General features: G+C 42.0%; 2 protein-coding genes across 2 annotated transcripts; both read right to left on the minus strand.

Annotated features, from left to right (window-relative positions):
- Positions 1–49: 49 nt before the first annotated feature.
- Positions 50–8868, minus strand: chrna3 (cholinergic receptor, nicotinic, alpha 3; the record flags this gene model as incomplete). Its single annotated transcript, XM_079160647.1, has 7 exons — positions 50–178; positions 292–1516; positions 1785–1894; positions 3314–3358; positions 5808–5947; positions 6425–6626; positions 8818–8868. The coding sequence occupies 7 exons, from the start codon at positions 8866–8868 to the stop codon at positions 50–52; spliced, it is 1902 nt and encodes a 633-aa protein (XP_079016773.1).
- Positions 8869–9156: 288 nt separating this feature from the next.
- Positions 9157–17055, minus strand: chrnb4 (cholinergic receptor, nicotinic, beta 4 (neuronal); the record flags this gene model as incomplete). Its single annotated transcript, XM_079165888.1, is given in 7 exon segments — positions 9157–9321; positions 10881–11934; positions 12496–12605; positions 12848–12892; positions 14263–14408; positions 16924–16995; positions 16998–17055. Coding segments are annotated over 7 exon segments (1650 nt in total).
- Positions 17056–17427: the final 372 nt, after the last annotated feature.

A 17427-nucleotide genomic window follows, 5' to 3' on the forward strand; every position in this document is an offset into this window, starting at 1 on the left:
TTGCTGTGCAATTAAACAATATTGAAGTATTTGCTTTATCGAAACTGATTCAAATGTCCTCCGTAAGCAATAGAGGCTGGAGGAAGAGGCCAGCTGTTCCCAGGATGCACACAAGGATAAAAACCCAGAGGAAGATCCTGTCGATAACCATGGCAACGTACTTCCAGTCATCCTGAACCTGTGAGAGGATCACAGTGAAAGAGATGTGTAATGGTGCGGTGACATTGTCTAAGTAGGTTTCCTATAAAGGTTTATGATAGTTTCAAATTTGTTATGATTGTGAGCACTCACCTCCTTTGCTTCATTCTGTAGTCTCATGTTCTCTGCGATGTATTTGACACTGTCAATAGCCTCCCGGACCTCAGGGGAGAGCGGGAACAGGGACGTTATTCCGCCTTCCAGAGACTCGGAGCTGGAGCACGGACTCCCCCGGCCGGCCCCAGAGGCACTGCCTCCAGTCGCGGCCCCCAGGCTGCCCAGTCCCCCGCTCCCTCCCCCGGAGTCTGCGGGCAGTTTGCTGGACCTCTGGTGCCAGCAGCAGTTGCAACGGCCCTCGCAGCACAAGAGCGCTGAGCCTGCACCTTTAGTCGGGTCTCCACTTAAGTTATTGAAGTTGGAGAGCTCTGTGTTGTTGAAAATCCGTTGGCGGTTTGTCAGGCTGGACACCACGCTGGAGGACAGGGCCTGAGGATTGTGCTGCTTCTGCAAAGTACCTGACGGATGAATGGCACAGGGCCTTGAATGCATCGTCGGAACATTGCTGGCCACCGCCGCCGCCGCCGCCGCCGCCACCGCCAACTTCTCAGGGTCCCTCTCTGGCCTCGTCATGAACATCACCCTGGGCAGCAGCCCCAGGAACACAGTCCGCACCCAGCAGGGCATAGTGTGGGTTTTTGGTGTGCGGTAATGGACGTTCAACACAAAAACAGTGATCACAATAGAGAGGGTGACAAAGATCATGGTGAAGAGGAGGTACTCGCCAATCAGGGGGATGACTAGCGAGGTGGAGGGGATGGTCTCTGTTATGACAAGGAGGAAGACAGTTAAAGACAGCAGGACGGAGATACACAGAGTGATTTTCTCACCGCAATCAGATGGCAGGTAGAAGACGAGCAAGGTAAGGAAGGAGATGAGGAGGCAGGGAATGATCATGTTGATGGTATAGAAAAGTGGCAGACGGCGGATGTACAAAGAGTAAGTAATATCCGTGTAGATTTCCTCGCAGCAGTTGTACTTAATGTCATGTTTGTAACCAGGGGCATCGATGATCGACCACTGGCCGCTCTCCCAGAAGTCCTTGAGGTTGATGGTAGAGCCAATAAGCACCAGATCGATCTTGGCCTTGTCGTACGTCCAGGAGCCGAACTTCATGGTGCAGTTTTGGTAGTCGAAGGGGAAGTAAGTGACGTCAATCTTGCATGAGCTCTTGAATATGGCAGGAGGGATCCAAGTAACATCACCATTGTAACGAAGGAGGGCTTTTGTTTTGTCATCGACCTGGAAATCTCCGACTGCACTGCAGAGAGAGAGAAAATTAAGAAAGAGTGAGTAAATAAAAAAGGAAGACCGAACGTTGGGGATATACACAAATGGCTATTATAAAAATATATGCCTTGTGGTTTCATTAAATTTCACCCTGAGAAGTTCCTTATAAAGGAATATGCTAACTAAAAATGACCCATGCAAAATGAGCAATGGTGAATGATTTAGCTTGTCATTGTCCAGCAAACCTTTATCTTAAATGCACTTAAAAGCCAGGTTTTTGAATTTGTTGTTACGCTCACTTGTTGTAGAGCACAATGTCTGGCTTCCATATCCTGCTGGATGGCACTCGGATAAACTCCACGCCTCCAAAATCCTTTGGATTCCATCTGAGTTTGTAGTCATTCCAGATCTGACAAACAAAACAGAATGATTAATTCACGCTAAAAACAAGTAAAAAAATTACAGTGTCAGACAAATATTGGACAAATAAAATATCAAATAAAACATTTGACTCAATGATGAAAACTTAATTAAGGGATCACCAAAGGTAATACAACTCATCGTGAGGGGCAAATTAAGATCTGTACCAAATTTCATGCTATCCCATCCAATAGTTGTCGAGACATTTCACCCAAAACTACAAATATGCCCGTTATGGTGGCGCTACAGGAAATATCAGGGGATCACCAAAATCATTAGGATGCATCCTCTAGGGACCATCAATGTCTGTATAAAATGTTACCGACCGACAACACATTCCTTGAGCATAAAGTCCTCTTCAAAACAAACCCCAGAAGGTGCAATATTTATTTCCAAGCAGTTTAAACTAAATAGGTTTGCTGTTAACGGCTTTTTCAAGCTAAAAAATGTATATAAAAACAAGAAGGTACCAGTAGTTTCCTTCTGGTGATTATCTTTTACTATACAAATCTTCACATTCTCTTGTAAAATGTTGAGAGGTCGTCATCTCCAACTGTGGCATATAAACTGACTTTACACAGTATGTAGTCTGAGAGGAGACATAATGAACCACAGTTTACACCACAGTTTACAGTGTATTTTATGGACCTTTCGTTTTTGACCCTCTCTTGAGGACAGCCAGAGATGCTTGTGAGACTCATAAAGCAACAACAATAAAGCAACCTCAGAGAGCTGCAATGATTTCACTTAAATAAGAAACAGTAGGTATCTACAGTGTATTGTAAGATTTGGATGGTCGGTGCAAAGAGAAACTCCAAAAAAACAGACATCAAAATAAAGTGAAACAGTGTTTCAACTCTCAGCGCCAAAGAGCAATTACAGCACAACACTTTAGCATTAACATAGAAGATGTGTATTTGCTCAGCAACTGTAATGTGGGACTTGGAGACCTGCCCTGACTCATTTGATTCCGATCTGGTTCACTGCACTATGCATCATTGCAGCAGAGACATTACATTATGTGGGAAATAACAAAACCATCAAGGCATACAGCATGGCTTTATTTTTGATGTACATGATTGTGAAATACAATTTAAATCAGTTGAATCATTCAGGTTCAGTGTTTTGCAGATGCTCAGAGGTTTCTGTCACACTGTCAGAAGGAATATTATGGACAAGTATGATATGAATTCCAGACCACTGTCAAATTATTAAAAAAAATCCAAAGTGGTATAGGTTTGTAGGATTGGTTTTCTTTAAAAAATTAGGACTAGAAGGATCAATATGCTTAAAGAGCTTCCCCCATGAATAATTCAACCTGTCAGTCCAGCCCCGAAGAATCATGTATGACAGGAAGCTGGAGCCATACTTCATGTCCTTGCTTAAGGGCCATGCACCATAAACTTACATGTCTCAGCCACAGATTTGTCTCCATAATCTGATTGACTTCATCCTGAAAACAGAGCAGAATTGATAATGAAGACATATAGGGGGGGAAAAAACAATGCATTCTAACATCCTGAAGTTAACAAAGGAAGAACACTGTCACAGGCGATTGTCCAATTCACCGGTGAGGATTGTTTGTGTGCTTTCCTCTGCGTATGCCAGACAAGAGGATTAAGAGAGGCGCACCTGGGTCCTCCAGGCCTGAAGCATAACCCACATGACAGCTGGAGCCAAGTGGTCACAGCACAGCCTTAACTTTCATTCTAACAACTCAGTTGTACATTTTGATACATTTAGAATTGTGTTTTGTTTTTGTTTTTATCAGGGTGTACAATTAAAGCTTCGATATTTTTTCTCTGGCTGCATGATTTTTTTGTCAAAAATGCGAGAATAGCACTATTTCACAAGGTACTGTATCTTGGGAATATATGCTCCAAACATGGCTGGCCACATTGTCTGATGTCATGATCAAACCTAAGGCTTAAAGGGATAGTTTGTATGTTTTGAAGTGTGGTTATACAGAGGTCAGGATGCACAGGCACGAAGCAATATCCTGCTGTGGACGGGGGGCAGCAGGAAAATGTACTTTAGACGCCTACAAAATAAATCAATACCAGTTTAAGTGTATGCTATAGTTAGAAATGGTGTTTGATAGCAAAATAAAGCGGTGAAAATATTGTAAATATAGAATACACGGATATTGATTGAGTCTTTCTTTTAGGTGGCTAAAATATGTTTTGCTGCTGCCCCCGTCCACAGCACTACATTGTTTTGATCTTGTGCCGGTACGCTTGCCTGTCTCTCCATACTGAAGGTAATATATTGACTACGGATAAATACCTCAAACAACTCCACTTCAAAAAATCTGAAATATCCTTTTAGAAGATCATTTGGATATTTTCGGGAAATGTGCTGGTTCGCTTTACAGATAGTTGGATGAGAAGATCGATGCCACTCTCATGTCTGTGCTTTAGAGATGACACTCCAGCTAGCAGTCAGTTAGCTTAGCTTAACACAAAGGCAGCTGGCCTGTTATTTCTGGGGGGTTTTACACTTGGGTTTTTTAATGGAATGAATAAACAATAAGATAACAACATGTTCATTCGTGAGCTTTAGAAGGTGCTGGTAGGTGGATTTTGTTACCTTTAGAAAGAGCCAGGCTTGCTATTCCCCTGTTTCCAGTCTTTATGCTATGCTAAGCTAAGCTAAGCAAACTGACTCGTTGGTATAGCTTTACATGTAATGGACAGACAGACATAAGAGTGGTATCGATCTTGTTGTCAAACTCAGTTTAGGCTGACCAATACCAATTGTATCTTTGGCAGGCGCACCAGGTGTATGGAAATTATAGTCATCCATCAGCACGGGGAGCAACGCAGCCTGCTACATCAACTGAAAATAACAAAATATATTTTGTCTCTTTGACATATCTATATCAGGTCTCTAATAAGATTGCCTGTGGGCAATAGGCAAAGACAAACTTATTTAGATGGCCCACAATGTGTCAGACCGCATATTATCCATTCAAACTGTGTAGAACAAACCTTATGTTTAGGCTACTACTGCATACATAGTGACATACTTTAATATTATTGGTTATTGGCTGATAACATTCTTTTTTATTAAAAATTACATTTCAGAGATATAGTTTAACATTTTGGGAAACACTTTCAATATGTATGCTAAACTAAGCTAGACAAGTCTCCTTGCTGTAGTTTATTTATATACAGTATTTCTAAAGGCAGTTTCCTTCTCAGTAAACAGATGAGTTCATTCAAATGTCTCAAATATAAGAGCTGATGAGCACCTCCTCTTGTCATTCAACACAAGCAGAGAGACTGATGTGACAACAATATCAAGGCTGTTAATTGTGTAAAGAAGCTGTCCTCCTTCTCCAACACTAGACTCTTTGCTTATTTATCGACATCCGCTCCAGACTTGTCTAAGTCTCTGTCTGCCACGCCAGTCTGCAGTCAACAAGATCTAGTGTTAAATCCAGCGGTGTTCATCTGAAGTGGCAGTGATTGAGTGATAGAGACTGCCTAAACTGAGAGGTACTGAGACAGCTGACATTCCCCATCTTGTCTTGGCCAGACAAACAGCCACACTGCCCCTTCTTTCATCTAGTAATTTCTTCCTCAGGATTCTAACCCACGGGCTACTGGCAGGGAGTATCTCAGGTGTCTCATGGCATCTCAATTGTCCCCTTCTCTAAAACTTTGTTGCCCAAAGTCCACAAATCGAAACACAGACACACACACACACACACACACACACAGACACACACACACACACACACAATTTCTTCTCATGCTCATACCTTCCACATGTAATGCTGTCTGTGTTATTCCTTGTTTTTTTTCACTCATGACTGCTAATTAAGCTAAGTGATGTATGTCTGACTGTGGTGAAGAAGCAGCCCGTAACTCACATGTGCAATAGTCATCAGCACTTACCACTTTGACCAGCTGTGACATGGACACCTCGAACTGTACAATGACTGGGTCGGTCACATTTTCCACTGGTCGTATGTACTGGTTGTAGCTGGAGAATATCACAGAGATGAGCTTGTGCTCTGCATCTGAACATGAACCTCCTGAAAAAGAGCAGATTGTCAGACATGGATCTGTCACTGAAATGTGGTTTAGTTGCTTATTAAGTAGCCCAGGGCTTGGTTACAAGGTGACTAACAGCCAGAGAATTGTTGGTTAGTGGTCAGAGCAGGGGAGCAGCGTATGCCTTCATATTTCTTTTCCTTCATTTTTGTAATACCAGAGTGTTACCTTCAATGATTTGAATGATTTATTTTGAGGTTTTCTTCAGCTTAAAGAATATTTATTTGCACCAATACAAATGCATACATCTGTAAATTAACAACAGCCCAAAGTCAGCATTTATTACTTCCCAGAATGTTTGCCTTATATAACTAAATAAATATAGGTTATTTCAAAATGGCTATTTTTAATTGCTAATTCTGTACAAGTAGCCTCCATCATTAATTGTGGCAATATTGTTTAACACATGTATGTAAAGCAACAAGTATGGCGTGTTAAAGTAGTAGCTTATTACTCACGTCGAAGAACAAACAGAAGGAAGAAACACTTGGGCACAACGAAGCAAAAATTGCCTTTCATCCTGTTTGAAATGACAAATGTAAAATAGTATCCAGGGTCAGCGGCAGCAGCGAGCTGGGGAGCAGACAGGAGAAGAAAGTGTGAAGAGTGAAAGCGCGTCCGCAGTTCCAGAGAGAGCAGCAGAGAGAGAGGGAGGCAGAGCTACACGTTGGACACGGTCACTGATAGGAGGCACACTGCACTGCAAAACAAAGTGCAACCTATAGCAACCTAATCTGATAAAACAAGGTCAGGGGGTGCACATGTTTTCACCTTTAAATCACAACAGGCTGGCATCGGCTACAAATCATCCCTTTCCTTGATTTGGACTCGTTCCTTCAGTATTCCATGGACCCGATGTGTCTGTACAGTTTTCTTTTTAAATCTTGGAATTGGAAAAAAAAACGACTAAAATTAGACTATGCAGTGGGAGGTTTAAGAGACAAAAAAGTGCTTTCTTAAGGACCCTAACAACATATTTTCTCAATCAGGTTCTATTCAAGAGTTGAGTGAACGTGACATGACAATATTATTCTCCGCCAAAGAGATTGTGATTTCAATATTTATTATATTTCATATTTAGGTATAGCCTTTTTATTCATTTAATCTTAATCATCTGAAGTGGGCGGGGCTCCATTAAGAGAACAAAAGGGATGTCACGTCAGGATTAGCATTTGAATGAAGAAAGTTTGTGGGTTGTTACTGTACAGCTGTTACAATAGCCACTGCATCTGTGCTACTGGGTCGGGGTTTGTGTGGCCTTCAGCATAACAGAATTTGTGTTGATTGACTGATTGATTTTGGTTTTCAGACAACATCCTGTATATGTGTGTTTGTTTGTTTTTTAAATAAAAATATCTGCTGGTATGACCACTTCTATTTTTATTTTTTATTGTCAGTTCAGAGAATCACTTTTCATTCCTTTGCTCAGCAGACTGGCCCAGTGGTTTGACTGTCCTGTCCTTCAGCTGGATGAAGGGGAGGTTACAAGTGCTTTTCTCTGTTTGGTGTTTAAGCGAGGCAAGTGAAAAGAGAATCACCCCCGTGGGGGGTATTACATCACATAGAGGTAGTAATAAATAATAATTTGACCTTCATGCTGCAAAGGCTCCTGAATATAAAAAAAAAAAGTTGGAGTGGAACATGTAATTTTGATTGAACCCCATTTTTGACAATGATATGACGGTAGATCTTTGTTGGAAACTAATTAATGCTTGCTTATGTGGCAGGGCAATTCTCAAGGACAACGCTTCCATGCATATCTCATTGGACACTAATGACAAAAGGCTGCCGACGTGATTTATGGAACTTTTTATGGAGCGTTGAATGACGACTCCTCTAGCTTTGTTTGGATTGAAACAGATGATGAATCGTCGATGCATATGTTGTGGCACCGCAGCGTCTCTCCTCACTAATGACAGGAAGCCAACAGGTAAATGAGAATGATCTCAAAATCTGTAAACAGAGATTAAGGTAAAACGTCAACAGCGATGCAGATCGCTGTCTCTTGATTTCAATGACGGTCTCACAAGAGAACCAACAGATTGCAGAATCTCTAAAGGGCCCACTCAGCACAGTTTATTGAGCAGTAAATGTTGAGTGTGGGTTCAGTTCAGCATGTGCTTGTGCGTTTTGTGAAGCTCAGATTTGTGTGCGGTCTGTACAAATAAGCAATTAACAGAGATCAACTGTACTGTAAAGACACAAATGAATGGCCATTGGATTAGTGTCAGAAACCAGTACAATTTCTTCAAACCATTTTACACATTATTTTAGAAGTGTCTTGCTGAAGGATGTTTGGCCGGGCCCTGGCCTTATGTAAAAAGCACTGCGCTTCAAGACATTGCAGTCCAGATCAGCCCCAACTCCAACAGTTTTGTTGTATCAACATTATTTTTTGCCAGGTCACACACACTCACATTTCAAGTGAACAGCCGTCTTATCTCTGTGATGAAATGTTCTAATTGGCACATTCTCAGCGAACGTATTGGCTCCGAGGACGAACTTTATCACCGGCAACACAGATTAACTAAGCACTTACCCTGACAATTTTAAGACTTTATTGGGGATTTCATACATTTGATCAAAATGAGAGGGCATTATTCGATCTTTAATCACACATCACATTTCGATGACATGGTAATGGAACTTACAAAAAAAGGTGTCAAACAACATCTGACAGCAGACACACGGTCATCTTAACTCAGACATATTGGGTATATTTCTGCAAAAGTTCTGCATACTTAAGTGCAGTGAAAGCTATATTCAGTCCAGTTCTGCAGCTGTCCTTTGTAGACATGAATGGAAATGACCTCAGTGCAACGATGCCTCATTGCGTCTATTGCAGATGTACCATTTCCTCAAAATATTTGCTGCTGTAGATGGTTGTATTGCTGTGGACCATGTGGTTTTGATTATTCTGAGACATTTGTTCTACATCCTATCTCGCACAACAATCCTGTTTGTTCACCTGATATAGTGGTTGCAAGTACACTTTTGTCTGGTCTAATCCTCTCAGATGCTTTATGGGTGGGGTTTGGCATAGACGACGATGCCGTCACTGCTTTTTGACCCCACCAATATGGTACTACAGGCTTCAAGCAACCGAAACAAACCTTGCAACTACTGCAAACCTGCCGATTGCACCGCTCGATTGCTGAAAAAAAGAAAGAAAAAAAAACTCGCCGCGTCATCATATGCGAGGAGTCTCTGAGCTGGGCTGCTGGTTGGGAACAATCTGAGTCTGGAAGACAGGCTGGAGAAATAAGCCCAGCGTGCCCACCACACACACTATCACAAAGATCCACAGGAACATCCGATCCACCACCATGGCCACATACTTCCAGTCCTCTATCACCTGCAAATATACAGAAATCAAGTTAAACTTACTCAGTGCTCATGTTTTTGCCACAACAAACTTCGCACAGGTTTTTATTGAAATAAACCATCAGCATTGCAGAGCAGTGAGATGACCAAATAATCCTGCACCAGTGTGTCGTGCGTGGACGCTGCCATGCCTCTGTGCAGCCAATTGGTGGCAGAGAGTGTAACTGAGTGAATGAATGAGTGAATAATGTGAGTTATTCCCTTTCTGAATCCTCGCATACAAACAAACAAACTTACACATTTTACATACATCAAATCAATATGTCTTGTAGTCTAGCAATTAAATTGGGTTGAATTGGAACATAAAGATGATCTGTAATATACTTAATACTAATATCAATATACTATCGTATGTGTTCCATCCATTCACACCACTAATATAGCTTAAAAGTGAATCTAATTATTAGGGTGCTATAGGCTGACATATTTGAGTTAAACTACAGACGTTTCCATATTGCTGAGACCTACACTGAAATAGCTATTCACCCTTTCACCACATTTTCAGTGCCGACCTTGGCAGTTAAATGCCACATTAAATGTTATCACACCAATGCAGAAACCTTGCATGATCCAGTTTATTGGGATCAGGATAGATGGAAAAGGAGGCAACTGACAGTGTTGAAATTTTGCAAATACCTGATAGTCACTTACAAATGAACTCGTCATTAATTTGTTTAATCCATACACAAACGGAAATGTAAAAAACACAATTTGTGGTGTTAAACGAAGCCCATGTACAGATACTATAGTCTTTCGTTACAAACATCCTTGCACCCATTACTTTTTGCAGCGTCTCAGCCTGGCTGAAATAGTGACGGCAAACAACTTACCATCAAACCATTGTCCATTTTTCATTTATGTCAAATAATGAGATTCAGAGGGGCTTGAAGGTGGATTTGTAAACTTTGCACTTTTAAACTTGTTTGGGTGTCTATGCATAACAGCATTATAGCCTTCCGGTTCAAGCTTCATACTTATAAGAGTGCTCAGCAGAAATAGTACTGCACTTCTATACCATTGCCATACCACAATGCAGACTGAGTTTGATTAGAGATTCAAGTGTGTACTATAGAAACTAATGTATCCTCTAGCCTCTAAAGATGAGGATCAGGCTACAGAGGTCTGATAACCTCACTTTTTTCAAACTCTTCAAAAAGAAATTCACGTGAGGAGTTGGTGGGGACTGAGTGATTTACACAAGTGCACTGGCGAATGACTAAGAGTGTATGTGTATTCATTTACAGTACTCATTCAATATACAATATGCTCATTATTAGATGAGTAGAATAGGCTTGAAAATGTTCCAATGTACATGTTTTTGTTTTTTAATAAATCTAAAAGTTTAAAAATCCATTAATTGTTATACCATACAATTATAAATGTCTTATTCCTTAAACAAAACATCCATCTGTCTTGAATTTTCAAATATCAGTTGTGAAATGATTTAGTGGCAAAACAAATTCAGCACAAATGTGGCTATAGCACTGTATAAACGTAGTAAAAACATTTTGTTAAAATGTAGATACATACACTCTGATCATCATCATCTCCCATCAAGTGCTCAGCCACAAAGCGCACCCCGTCCACCGCCTCCTGGACATCAGCAGCCCAATCCGAGTTGCTTGTCTGCTGGAGGTCCTGGGTAGAGGTGAAACCACTGGAAATGTAATCAGTGGAGCGCAAGTCCCCCCTCCTGTTGGAGTGGCTGTAGCCCAGCGGAGGCGCTACATTTTTGTGTCCTGGGGTGGAGAAGGCAGAATTGGAAGACAGCAGGGCAGAAGACGACAAGGTGAAACCTGTCTTGGATGCGACTGGATAGCTCAAGCCCAAAATGGCTCTCCGCGCCCTGAAACGCCGCTGTTGGCGAAGTCTCTGGCTTGCAGAGTTATTCTGAGGGCGTCTCATGAAGAGTAAGGCCGGCAGTTTGACAAGAAATATCAGCTTGACCCAGGAAGGCATGGTGTGGGTGCTCGGAGAGCGGTGGTGGACGTTGAGCACACACACACTGGTGATGATGGAGAAAGTCACAAGCACCATGGTGAACATCAGGTACTTGCCAATCAGGGGCACATCCAGTGAGGTGGGAGGAACAATCTTTGAGATTAAAAGCAAGAACACAGTGAGAGCCAAGAGCACGGAGATGCAGAGGGTCATCTTCTCCCCACAGTCTGAAGGTAAGTAGAAGACCAGAATGGCCAGAGAGGTGATCAAAACACAGGGAATGATGAGGTTTATGGTGTAGAAAAGGGGCTTCCTTTTGATGATAAAGTCATACGTGAGGTCCACATAGGTGGGATCCAGGGGGTTGACGGTCCGTCTGCCTGGCAGCGCCAGGATATCCCACTCTCCACTGGGAGTGAAATCATCCATACTCGCCACCTCGGACTTCAAGATCAGGTCGATCTCCGTGTGGTCATACGTCCAAGAGCGGAACTTGAGGGTGCAGTTCTGCAGGTCGAAGGGAAAATGCTTAACCTCGATCTTACAGGCGCTTTTGTAGATGGCTGGAGGAAGCCAGTTGATGCTGCCATTGAAAAGGACAATGGCATTGGTGAAGACGGTTACCTCATAGGTACCATCAGCACTATGAGACGAGGGAGAGAGAGAGAGAGAACTTTAGAGAATCTGTGTTATCAACAATCACAGTGAAGTGAAGACAACAGGAAAACTACTCATATTGTCCCATGTGTAATGTCTTCTACTTGCTTCTACTACCTGCCTTTGTCTGTTTCCCACTTGTTTTCTATCTTACCTGTGTTTTATAAGTTGATTAGTCCCGTGCGTATCTAGTCTGTGGGCTTTCCCTCTTTCAGTTGTGAGGTTGTCTGTGGTTTGTTCCTCGTTGGAGTTCGTCTTCAGTTTAGTATTTGGAATTTGTCCTTTATTTCCATTGTACTGCCTGAGCATGCTCTCTCAGTTTTTGTTGCCAGTCAATTTAGTTTTTTGAACTAGCTTTTGTTTTTAAAGCTGATCTTTTTCTTTATTCAACCTGCCTGCTGGGTACTCTTTGAACTTTGAAACTGTGACACATAGATTCAATCTCATAAAGAAAACATTATCAGATTATTCTATGTAATTATCTTCGTTTCTAAAATATTGCACATAAGAATGTAACATAACACTTTGACATTCAGGTGATGCTTACTTGTTGTACAGGACAATATCTGGGAGCCAGATGTGTCTGGAGGGAATGCGCAGCTTGTCGATACCTTCGTATTTTGCAGGGTCCCATGATAACCTGTAATCCACCCAGTGCTGCAGAGACGGAGAAACCTGGCTGTCAAGTCCGACTTCCAAACACTTCCTCAATACAAGCTCATTTCTAATTACATGCCTCATTATCAGTTAAATATGTCTGGAGCAAAATTACAGAAGCAGTTTGTTCCACGCTGAGAGAGGAAGAATGGATATGGTTTAATTCAAGTTCAGAGGGAAGGACATTTAACAAGACATACACTAGGCTGACTGAGAATACAGGTGAGCTTCAGCACACTTACCTGAGTGAGCCAGACATTTGTGGTCATGATCTGTTCTCTTTCATTCTGAAAATGCACAAAAGAGGGGTTAATTATTTTCAAAACAGTTTTCATGCACAAATACAATTGAAATTGTGTATAGAAATACAACTGCATGTTAGCTGACCCTGAACACTGTATTATAGGAAAAGAGTGCCACCTTTTATGTGTTGTTGAGTAAATGAAGTCTATTAAAGCAATAACTTCCTCTATAGTGACAGAGAAAGCTGAGTTCTCATCAGGCAGAGGTTGCCTAAAAATGTCTTATTCAGCATTTTATTGTACTTAGCTCCACTCTCTCGCGTCACCTCTGGTTGCAAAAAGGCAAGATGGCGATGGCCAAAAACCAAGATGTCGACGGACGGTAAGCAGAACTCAAGGCTTCAAAATGGCAGTCCACAAACCAACGGGTGATGTCACGGTGACTACGTTCACTTCTTATATACTGTCTGTTCTTCCTGCATCCAACATTGAACTGCAGACTAATGAATTATTCATGTGGGAACAATGCTTTATAAATGATGAATTAAGTGTTTACTCATACCTAACTAATGCTTCATAGTGTGTAGTTATTATAAAGTGTTACCAAAAACTCGTTAAAGATTCTGAGGACCGAGAGGAGACAGTAGTTTCTGCTGGTGTAACAAGGGCACAACAAGGTTTTGCACACAGAATAAATTACGATCTCGACTGGACTGTGTCAGCATCTCAACACAATTGCAACTTCCATTGCAAAGCAACCGTTATCGGAATATGAGGACAGAGTTGTTGTAACGCTAATCTAAGATGTACCTTCCTGCTTACTGTCATCTTTACTCTGGCATCTCGATTCAAGTGAGGTAAAAAATAAGTGCATTTAAATCTTCCCCTTTTCTCTGATTGCTTGTTAACATGTTTGTTTTTGGTAATGTCGTCACACTCCCATGACATACTCATCCAATAAAGTGATACCAAATGGCAATTATTCCAAGGGTACAATGCAAACTCATCAACTGAGCCTGTGAGTCTTGCTGCCTTGGTCTGCAGCGGGAAGGAGCCTCCACTGTAAATCACAGGAGGACCTCTATCACTGTGGCTAAAACAGCTTTATGGCCCCTTTTAATCCAATGTGCTGAAGTTTCAATCTGGACATGACAGAGGCAGATATCACAGCTGACCACATCTATCCTCTACTTCATCCATCCGTTTAGAGCTATGGCCTCGCTGCACTGGCTGGTGGATAACTAACTGCTTTCTTTAAAGCTGTGTGGCTCTTGCTCTGTCTTTTCCATCATCCTCTTTCTCTCGCTCTGTCTTTATTTTTCTGTCTCCCTCTTTGTCTCCCCAGCACATATTCTCCCCCACATAAACAAACACACCCACCTCTTCATGTTGGGCAGAAGTATTTGGTGCCTTACCACACTGATGAGCTGAGCCAGAGACACTTGCAGCTTCACTGGGACTCTCTCTGTCCTGTTGACAGCCGGGCGGATGAGCGGATTGTAGCGATCCTTTCCCAGCAACCAGTTCATGAGACGCTCCTCTGAGTCGGCACAGTGGCTACCTAGTGACACAATTTTGTTCAATTATTTTTATGCACAGGTAGTATAGTGCATAGTATACACTTCCAAAATATCAGTATCATGAAAACAACATTTAGAACATAAGTGTTCCTACTACATTCACTACATTCAGCTGTCAAATTGAACTATTGAACTATTTTTCAATGAATTTTGAAGCTTTTGCTTAAAATTTTTTTAAAGAATCCCATTCGCTTTTTGGTCGGGGGAACCATTGCAATACTGACTTCCCCAAAACATACCAGCACTCTAAATGTTCCAATAACTAATTCTGATACTAATCTACATGTAGACAGGTATACCCTCCCTACTGTGCTAAAACACTCAAACACTGAGAAAACGAAGTGAACAAATCTGTTCAGCAAAATACTGTTCCTCATCTATCTGTGTCAGACTGCTTCATACAAACTGCACGTATAGTCCTCAGGGAAACAGCATCTGGCAATTAAGAAATACAGCGATGTCTTTGTTGTGCAATTTATATTGAAATGTAATGAAGACCCAACAGTCATTTCCAAATAATTACATTTGGGACGAGGGCAGATATTTTCACAGCATGTTAATATTCGGCCTTAAGCCAAACCGCTGAATGTATCATTCAAGTAAGAATAATCCATGAATACCAACACTTCAACTCGACCTCCTTCCCTCCATCCCTGATAAAAGAAGCCCATGTCAGGGGTGAAGATAAGCCTGATTGAAACTGGTGATCAGTGCTTGCCATTTGGAGCAGAGTGAATACATGTAGCACTACCTCGTCCATTGTCTTTACATCCAGCATGTAATCAATGGCCCCATTGTCTGGAGTAGCTGAGTCGACTTACTCTTGGGAAACGCTCAAACACACATGAAGCACATGAGACTCTTACTGATGGGCCTGTAGAAAAATAATCGCTACTGTCGTCAATATTCAGCAAAGTGATGTTCATGGCTGCAGAACCTCAGAGAATCAGCTTGTCCCCTTTCTGAACCTTTGTGATGATGCTATAAGTAAGAACAATGTTGGACTTTCAACTCCAATGCTTCTCTTCTTGCTCAGTATCAAACTGTGTGTGCCATTATCGGCCCACAGACTCCCGGAGCTTTGCCGGGCGTGGCACGCACACAGTCTAGCTAGCCCCACGGGTCAGCGCATGCTGCCATGACTGTGCCTTGGCTGCTGTCCCATCCAACACAGTCAGACTTCCACAGCACTGTTTAACAGATGGTGTGTTGTCAAAGCCCTGAGAGACCTGAGTCAAACAAGCTCTGCCTTCCCCAGAGATGAGGGCCACTGGCAAACCACCCGAACTTGTGATTACCTGCCGTGAACTGTCACTGGTGTGTGTAAGTGTGTGTGTGTGTGTGTAGGTTTGAATGCGTAAAATGAACAGCGCCTCAAGTGTTGTGTTCACATTAAGTTGATGGAGAGTGAGGTTAGGCGTGTTAAAACAATGGTTGAGTCAGCTGTTGTGGAGTTGATAAGGTCACTCTGCACAGTACACTTGAAAAAAAAAATCGACAAAAAATTAATAGAGTTTTAAGAGACCCGAGAGCATAATGAGGTGTGTGAATGGACCAAAGCATGGGGCAAACATTTTTTTCTTCTCTCTGACTCCTTTATATTCTGCTGCTTGTCTCTGTGACACACATGAGGATTCATCACTTAAATGTCATCACTGAATGACAAAATACTCGCACAGAGAAAGTTTCATTATGACGTATTTGTCTTGTGAACCCACTTTGGTGACATGAAAAGGTGATGTTGAAGAAGTCAAGAAAAGAATGGGAAGTTGCTGAAACTACTTGTAAAGGTTCCGGGGGCTGTGTTTCTAATGGTGTGTGCACTTCACGGGTGTATTGTAGTTAGTTGTGACCCACTCTAAAAATCTCAAACAACCATGTGAGTGCTGATTGCATTTGGTGAATACAGGCCACATTTTTCAACAGGCTGCAGGTCTGATTTATCAAAATGATCCAAAAGACAGGCTTTATTTGAAAAGGCTGAACGCCTGTCAGATTTTGATCCATGTGACAGCAGGTTGGCTGCAATTCACTGCTTATGTCTACTTTTTGCTCAACCTCTGTCAGTTCCTCTACATACTTAATACAAGAACAACAATGGTCTGCAGCTACTCCTTTCTTACTGGTGCAGCCCACACTATTTCTCCGTCTTCCCTCCTTACACATAGCATCAACAAGTACACCAATAAGGCTGAAATCAATATCTTTTTATGAGGAATCTGTGCAACCGGTGCATCCCTCCCACTGTCTTTAGTCGTGCTGTAACTTAATAATTTAACACTATAGGTACAATCATACTGTTATTTTTGCTATTTATTCATGCATGTGTTTATAATTTCAATTAAATTATACGTTCACATTCAAATACATTTTATTGATAAAAAATAAATAAAACAAAGCCAGACATTTGAGGTATCTGCATCTTTGCACCACGGAGCCACTTACTGAAAATGGTTAGTAGGTTATGTCACAAAACTTGAAGAAAGAAAAACTTACAGTGAACCAAAGAGAGGAAGTAAGCGAGGATGGAAAGAGTCCGAGTCATTTTTTCGGCACCATCTGATCCGCGGGAGTTGTCGGTGTTGATGCCTCAGAGCTGCGGTGTTTAGCGCTCTTCCTCTCGGACATGCCGGAATCTACAGTTTGATCACTTCAACAGCACGGTGCTAATGCCTAAAAAAGAAGAAGAGATAATTCGCCAAATAGCGGTATCTGTTGCTCCGTCTTTGGGGGTTGCTTTAAAGCAATCCGCCCCATAAAATTCACCGAGTCTCCTCTAGGGTCTTTACGCACTGTCAACGCGCTGCAGCCTCGTCCTGGAGCGCTGCTCTCTCCGTTCCCAGCAAGTCCTGCAGGTCTCGTCCCGGTCTGTGATCGGCTGGACGTTTACACCAGCAGCTGTTTTAGGTGGGATAGTTCACTGACCTTGGACTCTGTATTTTGCTAATTGAAAGGGGAAAGGGGGGGGGGGGGGGTTTGAGCTTGGATTTAGTGAGAACA

The sequence above is a fragment of the Pholis gunnellus genome, assembly GCF_910591455.1.
Source record: "Pholis gunnellus genome assembly, chromosome: 1".
Lineage (NCBI taxonomy): Eukaryota > Metazoa > Chordata > Actinopteri > Perciformes > Pholidae > Pholis > Pholis gunnellus.